This window comes from Marmota monax, unplaced genomic scaffold (genome assembly GCF_021218885.2).
Source record: "Marmota monax isolate L192 unplaced genomic scaffold, Marmota_monax_Labrador192_F-V1.1 WCK01_AAM20220418_F8-fsc00261, whole genome shotgun sequence".
In the NCBI taxonomy this organism is placed as follows: domain Eukaryota; kingdom Metazoa; phylum Chordata; class Mammalia; order Rodentia; family Sciuridae; genus Marmota; species Marmota monax.
In genome coordinates this window covers 301,549-315,466 of record NW_026695225.1, presented here as the reverse complement: position 1 = coordinate 315,466, position 13,918 = coordinate 301,549, and the positions used below count along the sequence as shown (strand labels likewise).

Sequence of the window (13,918 nt, the reverse complement as noted above, 5' to 3'; positions counted from 1 at the left end):
AATAACAGTGAGTGATTATCATGGAAACTGTCTAGAGGAAAAACGACCAGGTTTTTACCATTCAACCTTGGAAAGATAAAATCAGACCTAGCAGAGAAAAGACAAATGGTCCAAGAGCAAATGCAGGACTTGAAATCCAAAGAGCATCCCAGGGCCTGATTATATACCTGCCTCATCTCCCTGTCCCAGAAGTAAGCAATTGGAAGGATAGGAGGCATCTCCATCCAGCCCACGAACCAATTCAGAATTTTGTGTTCATCCTATGATATCCCCAGCACTTCCTGTTCCTCATTCCCCTCCACTGTCAATTTTGATTACCTTTGAGTCTCTACTGACACCTTCTGTGTGACCTCCTTGTGTCTCCTGCCACAGCCTCCTTTCTGCTTCTTTTTCATGTAACACCCCACCTGCCCCCACTCCAGCCCTGCTTCTAGGAGACCCTGGAAAAACAAACCTCATCATACTGATCTCTTTAAAAACCATCAATGAACAAGAATAGCAAAATATTTGTCATTGTTCAGGTTGAATGATGGGTAAATAGGGGTTTATTTAATTGTTCTCATTATATTTGTGTACGTTTGAAATTGTTCATAATGAAACATCTTCAATAGCCCTCCAAGGAACACGGGACAAAGTTCAAAGCCCCCAGATTGACATTCAAGAATCTGTCCCGTGCATACCATACAAGCAGCCTGTTTTCCCAACCTCAGTACACAGCTGTCTCCTGCAGCCCTGTGTCCACGCACCTTCTTCTTACAAAAATCCCTCCCCTTATCTCCTGCCTAAAAAAAAAAAATGCTTTCTTATCCCTCAGAAACACAAAGCCAGTCTCAGCAAAAGCGATGTGCTAAGCAACTCAGTGAGACCCTGTCTCTAAATAAAATACAAAATAGGGCTGAGGATGTGGCTCAGTGCCCCGGAGTTCAATCCCTGGTACCAAAAAAAGAAGAAGAAGAAAAAGAAAAACAAACACAATGTAAATGACCCCTGGTTTGGGATACCTTCCCAAACCCTCCCTCCCCTATAGTTGTTGCAGGAGGGAAGGTAGTTTACGACCAGGTGCCTCCTCCAGCCTGATATACTGCCAAACAATATGTGTTTGAAGGAGACCAGAATGTCTTAGGTAGTAAAATAAATGCAATATTTACTTGAACTTGGGCAAATAGGGTAATCTCTCTTAGCTTTTGCTTCTGTTTTTATAAAATGAAGATAATATCTGTACTTCTCTGACATGGCTGGGGAAATGATTCCCAGATTACCAGTATGGTCCATGTAAACATCTAAACACAGAAGGTGGAGGGGGATAAAGAAAGAGAAGAGAGAGAGAGAGAGGGAAGAGAGAAGAGAGAAGAGAGGAGAGGGAAGAGAGGAGAGAGGAGAGACAAGAAAGGGATGCTGACTGACTTGCAGACAGACGTCAATCAAATAATACAGTGGATAATCATGCAGCTTGCCTTAGATGAAATGTTCCCATAACCTATAGGAAAGACATTGTTGTTTAGCTCTTTCTGGGAGCCAGAGAAATTCATGGAAAAATCGTCGACGTCAAAGTCACAATTCCTCTCTCCCCGGCCCTGGGACGGTTTATAGTTTGGGGGGGTGGTCTTCAGCGATCTAGGCCAGAATCCCGGACCCTCTCTTTGGAAAGGCTGTGATGGTAACCAAGCCCAAAATCCGGGAGCTAGGAGGGCACAGGCTTGGCACGAAAATTCAGCCCTGCCTGGTGCTACCCCCAGCCTGTGAAGTCTTGGTGAGCTGGGGCGACTGGGGTGGGATGCTGGGTGAGAAAATCTGAGTAGGGTCCACTGCAGCGCACCACCCCCGCCCCCCCCCCCCGACCCGCCAGCCCAGCTCTTCTGGGCGCCGGTGGCCTCGTGCGTCACCGGCGCGGGCGGGGGCCTAGGGGAGGGGGGCGCCGCAAGGTGAGGGCACCGCGCTGCCTTAAGACGCCGCGCGCCCCCGCCACCGCTCAGAGCCTGCAGCTCGGCGCGCCGGCCGGACGTGCGGGCACAGGCGCTGTGCCCCGCTCCAGCCGCGGCAGCCGTTCCTGCCGCCCGGTGCGAGCTCGCAGCCTCCCGCGCCCGGAGAGGCTGCTGGGACGAGCGCGGCGAGCTCCCGGGGACCGGCACGCAGCTCCCGCAGCGCGACGCCTCCGACAGCAACAGGTAAACTGCCCGGCTCTGCTCCGGGCACTGCGTTCCCCCGCGCCCAGCCGGTCCCCGAGCTCCGGTGCCCCGGACGCCCCGTCTGCTACGTCTGGACGGAGGCAGAGCTACTGCGCACAGTGGCCCTTGGTGCTGCCCTTTCTCCCCTGCATCCACGGTTCTCTCCCTCGCGTTTCCCCTCGCACTTTCTCTGTTCTTTCTCCTTACCCCTCAGTTCTCTTTTTGTCTCGTCCTTTTCCTCTTTCTCTGCCTCTCATCCTGTTTTTATATTCTCTCATTTTTGCTTTCTCTGTCTCCTTCTCTCAGTCTCCCACTTTTGTCTCTTGCTCTCTCCTGCTCCTTTTTTCATTCTCTCACTCTCACGTTCTTATTTGTTCTTTCTTGATTCTCTCTTGCCCTCTGTCTCACTTTCTCTGTATGTCTCATTCTTTCTGATTCTCATATATTCTCTCTCTCTCTCTCTCTCTCTCTCTCTCTCTCTCTCTCCCTCTCCCTCTCCCTTACACTCCCCAACCACCACCAATACCCCTGTCTCCTCTCCTGACGCTCCCTCCTCTGCCCCCCTGTCGCCGCTGACACTAAGCGGGATGGAGAATGCAGGATGCAGTGAGGGATGCTGACTTTGGCGGGCGGGGGGGGGGGGGTGGTACAATAAGCATCTTCTGTGTTTTCTCCAGTCGCTGCTGCATTGCTGAGAAACTAGCTCAAAGCCCACCGTGGAGGCAAAATAAAGTCGACAGCGAGACAGAGATCCAGAGACAGATCCAGCCAGAGAAAAACCGAGGTGAGGGGCAGTCGGAGAAAGATGGAAAGAGACAGAGATGCACACACAAACTCAAAGATAGAAAGAAAGAGTTTAATAAGCATCCCAGGGTGGCGTGAGAAACCAACTAGAGAGTGCACACATTAGAGACATAGCTTGAAAAACAGAGAGAGACAAAAGAGACAAGAAGTGGAGTGTTAGAGACCAACGACAGAGAGGCAGACAGTGATATACAGACCAACAAGAGAGACAGAGAGGAGAGGATCCGAAAAAGAGCAAATGCACACGTGCCAGTGAGAAACAAGCCAGAGAGAGAGAGAGAGAGAGAGAGAGAGAGAGAGAGAGAGAGAGAGAGACCCATAGAGATAGAACCCGAGAGAGACACTAAAACAAGGGAGTTGGAGAGACTCTGAGACTTGCAGAGACATAGCTAGCGCTATTGAACAAATGTGCTTGAGAACCACAGAGATAGATTGTCGGGGAAATTCATGAGAGAGGAACGGAGAGACGAGACAACATCAGACATGGAAAAGCTGGGGCATTAGAAGGACAGGCGGTGACAGGCAGAAAGAGACAGAGACGGACGCCACTGGAAGAGACAGGGACGAGTCTGGGAGAAAGACAGGAAGGACAGGCATACATGCAGCTACAGAGAAAGTGGGCTGGTGAAAGAGACACTGAGAGACAGAGAAACTGAGAGTGGGAGGGAGAGATAGGAATAACAGAGAAGGAAGCGACAGAGACTGACAGAGTGACTGTGCACGTGCTAGTTAGAGACAAGAAACAGACAGATGACAGAGTGAAAGACAGGGATGAGAGAGCATCAGAGGACACGAAGAGACACATACACTCCGAGAGATACAGGAAAAGTGCGCTAGCGAAACACTGGAGAGACAGAGATCTATGATTGTAAACAGGCAGGTACAGAGAGCGCACGCGCATGCGCCAGAGGGAGAGAGCGAGCTGAAGAGACCAAAAAAACTCTAATAAGACAGTGTGGGAGACGCGCTAAGAGCTCGCGCGCACGCGCTAGCAGTAGAGACGGACGAGTGGAAATCAGAGACCGTGAAAGAGTCCGGCAGAGAGACTCTGAGAGCTGGGGAAGGGGTCAGAGAAATTGCCCTGGCTGGGGCTGTGACCGCTCAGGGAGCTGAGGGTGGGATCCTGCTGGACTTAGAGCGTTCTCTGGGCAAGGGACTAACCCCGCCCGCATGTTTTTTTCATTCCCAGCAAAAACACTGTTGTGCAGTCTTTACACCCCTTCGCTGCCCACCGGTGACTTCACTAGCCCTGCACCCTATCTTGCGCCTGCCTGCAATCGCCATGACATCCCCTTGTCCCAACAGCACGCGGGAGAGCAACAACAGCCAAGCGTGCATGCCCCTGTCCAAAATGCCTATTAGCCTGGCTCACGGCATCATCCGCTCGACCGTGCTGCTCGTCTTCCTCACGGTCTCCTTCATTGGCAATGTAGTGCTGGCGCTGGTGTTGCAGCGCAAGCCGCAGTTGCTGCAGGTGACCAACCGCTTCATCTTTAACCTCCTCGTCACCGACCTGCTGCAAATTTCTCTCGTTGCCCCCTGGGTGGTGGCCACCTCTGTGCCTCTCTTCTGGCCCCTCAACAGTCACTTCTGCACAGCCCTGGTTAGCCTCACCCACCTGTTCGCTTTCGCCAGTGTCAACACCATTGTTGTGGTGTCCATAGATCGCTATCTGTCCATCATTCACCCTCTCTCCTACCCATCCAAGATGACCCATCGCCGTGGTTACATGCTTCTCTATGGCACCTGGATCGTGGCCATCTTGCAGAGCACACCCCCACTCTATGGCTGGGGTCAGGCTGCCTTTGATGAGCGCAATGCCCTCTGCTCCATGATCTGGGGGGCCAGCCCGAGCTACACAATTCTCAGTGTGGTGTCCTTCATCGTCATTCCACTGGTTGTCATGATTGCCTGCTACTCCGTGGTGTTTGGTGCAGCCCGTCGGCAGCATGCTCTGCTGTACAACAAGAGCCACAGCTTGGAGGTGCGGGTCAAGGACTGCGTGGAGAATGAGGATGAACGGGGAGGAAAGAAGAAGGATGAGTTCCAGGATGAGAGCGAGGTCCACGGCCAGGATGAAGGTGTGGTCAAGGCCAAGGAGGGCAGCGTGGAGGCCAGTGTGGACCCCATGGAAGCCAAGGACAGCAGCCTGAAGGCCAAGGAAGGAAATGTGGAGATCATTGAGGGTATCATGGAGGCCCAGGGCACCGAGTTGGTCAGTGACAGCCGGATGAAGGGTAAGGAAGTTGGCACCATCGTTGAGGAGAGCAGCATGAAGGCAGACAAGGGCCGTGTAGAGGTCAGCCAGTGCAACATCGACTTGGGTGAAGATGACCTGGAGTTTGGGGAGGATGACATCCATTTCAGTGAGGATGATGTCGAAGCAGTGAACATCCCAGAGAGCCTCCCACCCAGCCGGCGAAACAGCAACAGCCACCCTCCTCTGCCCAGGTGCTATGAGTGCAAAGCTGCTAAAGTGATCTTCCTCATCATTTTCTCCTATGTGCTATCTCTGGGGCCCTACTGCTTTCTAGCAGTCCTGGCTGTGTGGGTGGATGTCCAAACCAAGGTGCCCCAGTGGGTGATAACCATAATAATCTGGCTCTTCTTTCTGCAGTGCTGTATCCACCCCTACATTTATGGCTACATGCACAAGACCATCAAGAAGGAAATCCAGGATATGCTGAAGAAGTTCTTCTGCAAGGAAAAGCCCCCCAAAGAAGACAGCCACCCAGACCTACCTGGAACCGAAGCTGGCACAGAGGGTGGCACCGAAGGCAAGATTGTCCCTTCCCACGATTCTGCTACTTCGCCTTGAAGTTAGTTGTAAGGCAAATTTTGAACTGTCCACAAGACAGTAAACAAAAGCAGCTTTCTTTTCAATGGACCACCCACAATCCCATTAATGCTAATACATCCCATTTCAGGCAAAGGTGTCAAACACACATTCCTTTTCACTACTAGGTAGATAAACACATGAAAAAGTGGGAACTTGGGTCAGTGTGCCCCTCAAAGCATGGACTTGAGGATTCTGACTGAAATTCCCCCCCAAAAAATTATTAGGCTCTAAATTTCTAAAAGCAACAAGGGCTATCCATATTGGAACTGTACTTGGTATTCTGCTTGTGTACCCAGAGCTACAACATGCCAGCTTTGGCTCTGAGGGGAAAAGAAAGATGATGCCTTTGGACTTAAGACTATGTAGCCCTCATGTCAGGAACTCATGGACCAGGGCTAGAGTTTATGTTCAACTGAAAGAAAAGCAATGGACCAAATCATTCATGGAGCCCAAGAAACAGAATCTGATAGACTGATCAAAGTATGAGTCAAATTCGGAAATGAAGAGATCCACAATCTGGTGCAGACTTACACAAATGAAGACAGAGGCATTCAGTAGTTGAAACACCAAGAAAATTTCTAGATTTCCTAAAGGGATCCAGAAAAGTGGAAGGGCATATATGAAATGGGAAGCTAGTCCAAGGGAATGGACGGAGAAATAATGCACATCCATGGGGCCAAACAAATGGTGTTTTTTCCTCTCTCTCAAATACTGGGTTTATACATGGGCTGGGACTGAGTTCTCTCCATGCAGATGGAAATTTGTCAACTGACACTAAAATATTTTCTCTTGTTTGAATAATAGTGGGACAGAAATCATGGTGTTATTTTATAATTTCCCTCTCATGACTAAATTGGAGTGCTCATGGGAATCCACCAGATCTCTGTCCATCACTTGTGCTTTGTTTTATTTCAAATAAGCTTTTTGTTCAATCGGTATTTCCAGAAAAATATTTCAACTAAGAGTAGCCAAAATTCTTTTAAAAGCTCACACTACTTATTAAGAGTGATATGCCCATCAGTGTGTCTGTGAGTTCATAGACAAGAAGTAGAATAATGTCCACATGGGGAACAAGTAAGGCATTTGAACATTTTCCTTTCTCCATACACACCCATGTCTTTTCAACCTGTGTCCCTCTCCAAAGCTTTTAAGCTCTCTCCAGGAGAAAAATATAAGAGAGTCAGAAATGACAGAGAGAACAGATTTACAATACCTGATCTATTCCAAACAATCTGAAATCAAAGCATTCTAGTTAGACCTGTCCTAATTACTGCTGTTGACTTTGGAGAAACCTGTAGAATAACTACAGAGAGAGAGTTTTCAAGTCCCAAAGGCTGAAATCACTTTGGACCAGGGTATACCTGTGAATTTTTGAGGGCACAGGACCTATCTAAAGACCAAATATCATGGAACCAAAAAAAAAAAATAGTGATTTGAAGATGAAATTAAAGCAGCTCTACAGCCAACTAGCTGGTCATGAAGAAATTCAGTGTTAATATGGTGGATGGAGAGGAGGGAATATTTGGTTGAAAAAATGGTTAAACAGGTTGTTGTGTATAAAATGGTCATATTCAGATTTTAGCCTCATCTTGTGTGATCACCATGTCTTTATTAGAACTCATCTTTTCATTGATATAAATGCCCAGCTCATTTATATTTTCTTTTATCTCTTCCTTCTCACAGATTCCAACATGCGCTTCTCAAGGGGGAGAGGTAAACAGCAATGTATTGGGGCTGTGAATAAGTCTGCCTGGAAACTTGGGGTTGTCATGTTCAGAATGTAGAAAATAAGAGGGGATAGTACTGAATAAAATTGATCTGACCTGTCAAATCAATATATTCATGAAAGCCATATTAATTCCAACTCCATTAACTTAGAACTTGTGGTGATTCAGACAATGCACTGGGGCTGAAGTTCACCCTCACACTATCATTTATTTTTCTACCCAAATTTATAAAGCAAATTAATAGTCATAAATTTATTATACTAATTTATTTCCCAACTCTTGAATTGACCTGTCTTTAAAAGACATAGGGTGAAGGAATGGCTAATGTGGTCGCTCCTCTCATGGAGGGAGGGGTATTGCAGGACTATAATCATCAAAGGAATCCATTGTAGCTGCAGCCTGCCTTTTGGGTAGAAATGGTTGTTTATCTGAGTAAGAAACAGAATTTCAAACATCAGTATGTCCTACATTTTGTTGAAACTGAACTTCTTGTTTTATTTTTAAAGCTCAACCTTTTCAAAGTGTATCAGAGAAAATTGTTTGCCAAAATCCCAAACCAAAATGGAACCAGAGCCTGTACAAGTGTGGTAAGTCCATTTAACATTCTCCAGAGTGCCGAGACTCACCGGTTCCTTTTAAAGTTCCCTATTCTAGTCATCATCCCTTCTTTTGGCAAATTGGATTCTTCAAAGGGTGAAGACCTTTTGAAAATAGGAAGCTGGAAACGAGTACCTTTGAATTAAGGATATTCTGCTTTGATGACATTTTCTTCTTAATGAACAATAGGGCCTCTGGTTAGCTTAGAGATAGCAACTGCTTCAAATTTTGTGCTATTTTGAATAAAGCACGATCAACTTAATGAGGTTTTGCTGCACATACTGTTTTGCCATTTGAAAATCTGAAAGCACACAAAAAAATGTCATCATTAGCCTCACAGATCCTCATGTGCAATAGCTTTCCCTAAATGTTTTTAAAGGATGTATTCTTTTGCCAAGGCCACTTCATATGTGCAGTAAAAAATCCCATTAAAGTGCGGGGGCCAGACAAGCCAGACTTTGAAATGATGTGATTTTAAATTTAATGATTTCCTTATTTAAGAATAATAGAGCATCTAGTTTGCCAAGGAGTCGCAGGTGCTTTGACTAACACACCAATTTCAACAAGCTTGGGAAGGCAGAAATAAGGAGCAAACCCTCGGCTTCTGTGACTTTTATGATGTGAGCGTCCTTCTTCTCTAAGACATCACAAATACCAGCTGCTGGCAAGTCCTCAGCACTTCCAGCTCCCTGCCTACCTCTTGCCACCATGCCCTCTGCCTTCTCCTGCTTCACTCTGTTTCCCCCTGCTGTGCTGGCCCTTCAGGAATACCCCATGCTTGAAGCTCTGTGTGCTGACTCACTCTCCCATCCATCCCTTCCAAACCTAGAGCTATGAGATTCACAGGGACCTGGGGGCCACGGAAGCAGGAAGGAGAGAAGTGAACCAGAGAGTGACCAGCAATTAAAGGTATTTTTCTGTCTTCTCCCCAACTCCAATCCAATTTAGAGATGATGGGATACCTACTTCAAATTCAACAGGTAAGGAAAAGTGACATTGTATGATTTAGGAGGAGGTAGGCACCTCATTTCTTACCAAAAAAACTATCTGATACAAAATAGTTTCAGAGCACATTCAATCCTGTAGATACTGTCCAATTATTTCAGCAAAAAAAGCACTAAAAAACTTTTTCCTAGAAAATTGTAAGGTGCCTAACATTGCCTTATTTTATACATAATTAGCCAATTAAGATAGGTAAAGTTTTCAGAAGAATTTTTCATACTACCTGAAGAATAATTTACATGACTGAACTAGGCTTGCTTTCTTAGATTTTGCCAAAAAGCTCTATAAAGTGTCTGAAACACACCATTTGAAGGAGAAAAGATTATGCATCCTCTAGTAATTCGAACTCCCTAAGATAAAACCCTCAGGGGTCGTTGGGACAAAGCAGAGAGTAACAATTTAACCTACTGGACCATATTTTTCTCTCATAACTACCCTCCCCCATAATTTGAGGGGAAAAAAATCAACCCTATAATGTATTTTCTGTTGTATTCCTCTTTAAGACAAACCCCATGTTGTCAGGAGAGCTTTCTCTAAGTAAAACAGTCTTTTCCTTCTATAGCAGACAAAAGATTAAAGGAACAGTTGGCTGCTAGCCAGGTGCCAAGATAAGGAGAGAAAATCTGGTCAGTCACAGCTTCTAACCCTCTTCCTCCTTATCTCTGTCTCTTATTTTCTGTGGGCTGGACTGGTGCTCTTGGCCCCTGAAAGCCCCTCCAAGCTTAGGCATGAGAAGACACAAGCATGAGCTAGAAACGGCAGACCATAGCCTAAAATCCCCAAAGAAGAGAAACCATTGCCACAATTATGTGCAATCCTTTATGGCAAATGCCCAGCTTGCTTAATACCAGTCTCCTGCTATAAGAAAAAAAATTAATGAATAAATAAAATAAAAATGGCCAGAGGAAGAAGTAAGAAAGCTAAAACCAACTTGGCCACTGACTGCCAGGTCCCTGGCAAGTTCACTGCTTCTTGGATCAGAATCCTCAAGGTAAATGAAGGTTGCCAATAGGAGTTAGGTATTTCCATCATTGCCTCCCAAAGCCTCCATATCTCAGAGTATACACACCAAGGGGAAGCCACATGAACTTGTATATTTACAGAAGGTTTGCTATGTCTGAGGATTAATTACTGTATATTTCTTGTTCTAAAATAGATAAAAACAAGATTGGTTTTAGTTTGGTGCTTCAAACTTGAGTGGATTTTCCCCCCTTCATCTGTATTACAACTTTAATGTTAAAAGTTTGGTATTTTCGTCCTGTTTCAGTGGTGTATTCTCTTTTGTAGTAATTCTCTTAAATGTAAGCTATAACTGTATATAAAATATAAGTGTTCTTGAAGATAAGGTGCTAGATATTAGATTGTTTTTGTTCGTAGATAGTGTTATTCTCAAAAGTGGGTAGTATGTACATGTAAAGTTACTTAACAAAATGCATGCAGAATTCTATGTGACCACACCTTGGTCAGTTTCTGAAGTAGAACATAGTACATTTGTTTTTTAAATTTTATTTTCAAAGTGTATACTACAGGATATGTAAGATGGCTTCAAGGTGGGGTGGCGGGAAATGGTGCCTTTCATTCCTTAAATCCCTGGTACGGTATATGGCAGGCAAGAACTTTTTCTGGTACAACTGGTCATTAACATGAACGGATCATCTTAGATGAAGTCCTCGCTGGCAGTTCTCCACAACCCCCTTGGCACTGGTATGCCTGTTTTCCATTAACTGAATGTGTAGAATGCAAAATCGAAGAAGACAATACCTTCCCCATCACAAAGCAAGGACCCCGGATAAGCAACTGGAGTCCTGTTAGCAGGATGGAAAGAATACTGCACTCTCAAGTCCAAACCAGTAACCAGTACCTGACAGTGAAATGACAGGATTTGCATTTTGCAGATTCATTGTGACCATCTCCGTCCTCCTAGAGCAGCACTAAAACCCAGAAAAAGGCTGCTCTGGTTGTTTTTCCTTTGGTTGGTTGTCTGAGAGACGAGATGGAGCATGCATGGGTAAACAAAGAGGTGGTGGGACTCCTCTGGGGGTCATATCTATGGTGTTCGCGAATTACAATTGTAAATCAATGCTATTTGTAACAGATGAAAAAGAGAACTATGAAATAATTTTATTATATTTTCAGAACAAAAATATTGCAATGAGAAAACTATATTATATATATATATATATAAAATCTACATATATGTACCCTCATTAAATCATTTTAAAAACTGCCTTTAATGCCAAATTTTATGTGCTACTTTGAGACTGAGAACAGAAAAAAAAATGCACTCAGTCAATGAAACAGTTTTCTTTAATACTTCACATTTTAAATTTAAACATTTCTTTTTCCTTTTAAAAAAGGATTTGTAATTTAAAAGTGCCTTTTCAAAGGATTGTCACATACAATCCTGGGGCCAAGTTCCCATTGGCACAATTTACCTTCAGGTGCACAAAAGGGGTGGACTTTATCCTCCTCCCCTCAGCAAGAAGAGAAACCCCTTCACACCCCAATCAAATTCATGAATCCATACTGTTACATGGGCCAGTAGTCCCAGAGACTCTGTCCCAGGGCAAGGTTTCATATATTGGTTGGCTTTAATTGGATCCTTTCTAAAATGGTTACAACGCAGTTTTTACTGGACAAGAATAACAGACTCCTGCTTGGGGAATGCAGAGAGGTTGATGTTTGTGATTTAACTAAGTATTATTAAATAATGTTTGTGTTTCTTAAATAGGTGCTGTTAATCTGTCCTTGGTATATCCTTCTGAAATATGCTAAATAAAGTCAAATTTTATGTGTGTATCTGGTTACTATGCTGAGCTCCTTGAGAACACAGTGACCACCACCCAGGGCTAGGTTTCCATACCTTCTCCTTAGCTCAAAGAGAGGAGGCAGAGAATAAACAACTTGCTAGTCCACAAAGTAGAATGAAATAGATGAACTCCCACATTTCTCATTTCAATATTCCAATATAAACAATATGCAGTGGGAAGAAGGGGTTGCCATCAGGAAGGGCTTGCTGGAAGAGAAGCATTAGTCCTCTATGAACAATAAGGATTTCAGAAGGTGAGGGTGGGCAGAGAGGGGCATGGAGCCACATGGCTTGTGACACTCTCAAATTCTAAACTTCATTCCAAAGGCAATGATGTTTAAGCAGGAGGGGGGGCACTGTTTTTAGGTAACAGCACTACCCAATACCTGTGTCACCTCCACTGGGCTTTACCACCTGTTTCCTATTACTACAGCCTAGAACACTTCCCTCAGCCCATCTCAGCTCAGCCTGGCCTAGTTCCCCACACCCACCACAGTTCACCCCCAGGGTTTACAGAACAGGAGGACAAGAGCAAGTTCTCTTAAGCCCCAGTTTCACAAAACAGCTATACTTCTAATGCAACCATTACATGTGAAAACAGAGTACACAGATGAAACGAGAAAATACGTCTAAAACTTAAGAGCCCTAGTTCCTCTTCAGTCAAAGTAGTTGACCTGCTAGCAGCCCCTCCTCTGGTACTCTATGCAGCCCCATTTCAATCAAATTAATGTGCTCTCTACACTTTTCACTCCAGAATCAAGCTAAATACTGATTTACACACTTTCAAGATGTTCAAAGATGGCTGCCTCGAGACTTGAATGTAGCTGCCTTCACCTTAATCTGTGAATGACATCCAGGTAATAGCTTTTTTCTTCAGCAGAAACAAATTTCCCTTTCTAGCAAACTGCTACTGTCCATGTAAATAAATGCACTTGAGAGCTCAAATAAAACTATCATGAGGCAGTCACCTGGTGGGAAAAGAATTCCCTGAAGCTCAATATCCCACTGTTTAGTTCAGAGTATTTAGAGGAGAGTGGAATGGGTTCCAGTGAGCCTCATAATAACAGTTTTAACTCTCAGGCAAGGCTAAGGGTCTAGCCCTCAATTGTGAGACTGAATGGGAAACTGTTGAATCCAAAACTTCCACTGTCAGGAGACCTTTTGTGACCTTCTGTGACTGCTCCTTATCCCATGACTTTGTTCTAGACCCAAGGCCCAATTTTCATCAGCCAAAGCCCTGACCCTTCCAATTTAGGCAAAGGTATACTACTGGCTAGTAAATTATTTTATCTTCCATGAGGCAGCTAGTCAACCCCTACTTCCCCTCACAGTGTCTTTCAGAACATAACTCTCTGACCCTGTTCCTCCTCATTCCAATCTCCCTTCCAAGGGCAACATGAGCTTTTTGAGCCCTGCACACAGAAATGAGTATTCCTCATTTTTAGGATGGCTTTGAGAATGTTCATAAATTGAAGAATATATGTAGGCATTTTCTGAAATGTTTTCCTAAGACTTATATTTTTCAATAAACTTTATCACAGAACATTTATGACCATTCCCAAAACTGCAAACCTGAGGGTATTTTCATACACATATACAACATTTGGGGAGTTGTGACACCTGACTTTTGTTTAGTTGAGGCAAACAAATCTAAGAAACTTGACTCCAAAGATTTGCTATCTACAATTAAGTAAAACGTGAACATTCTCAACCTGTAAAGGAGAATAGGTAGAAATAGACCACCAATAATCAGAAATCTTCAGACTTAATGGAGGAATAATACTGATATTCAAAAACTCTATATGGGAGCTGCAGATGTAGCTTAGTTAGGATTTATCCCCACCACCAAAACCAAACAAAACTCTATATGGTAAACCAATGTACATATTTTTAATGATCATCCTGATACAAAAGTGTAAAATAGCTTGTATAAACAACTTCAGTTAGAAAAATGCATGTTTTCCAGGTGCAGTGA

At 44.6% G+C, this 13,918-nt stretch overlaps 1 protein-coding gene across 1 annotated transcript; it reads left to right on the top strand.

Moving 5' to 3' along the window:
• The first annotated feature begins 2,839 nt into the window (after window positions 1–2,839).
• Gpr101 (G protein-coupled receptor 101) lies at window positions 2,840–11,277 on the top strand. The gene is made up of 2 exons (XM_058576059.1): window positions 2,840–2,949; window positions 4,159–11,277. The coding sequence occupies exon 2, from the start codon at window positions 4,252–4,254 to the stop codon at window positions 5,785–5,787; it is 1,536 nt and encodes a 511-aa protein (XP_058432042.1). The 5' UTR covers window positions 2,840–2,949; window positions 4,159–4,251; the 3' UTR covers window positions 5,788–11,277.
• Window positions 11,278–13,918: the final 2,641 nt, after the last annotated feature.

Coding starts and splice junctions, on each gene's coding strand:
- Gpr101 (XM_058576059.1), top strand. CDS start 4,252: ATGACATCCCCTTGTCCCAACAGCACGCGGGAGAGCAACAACAGCCAA.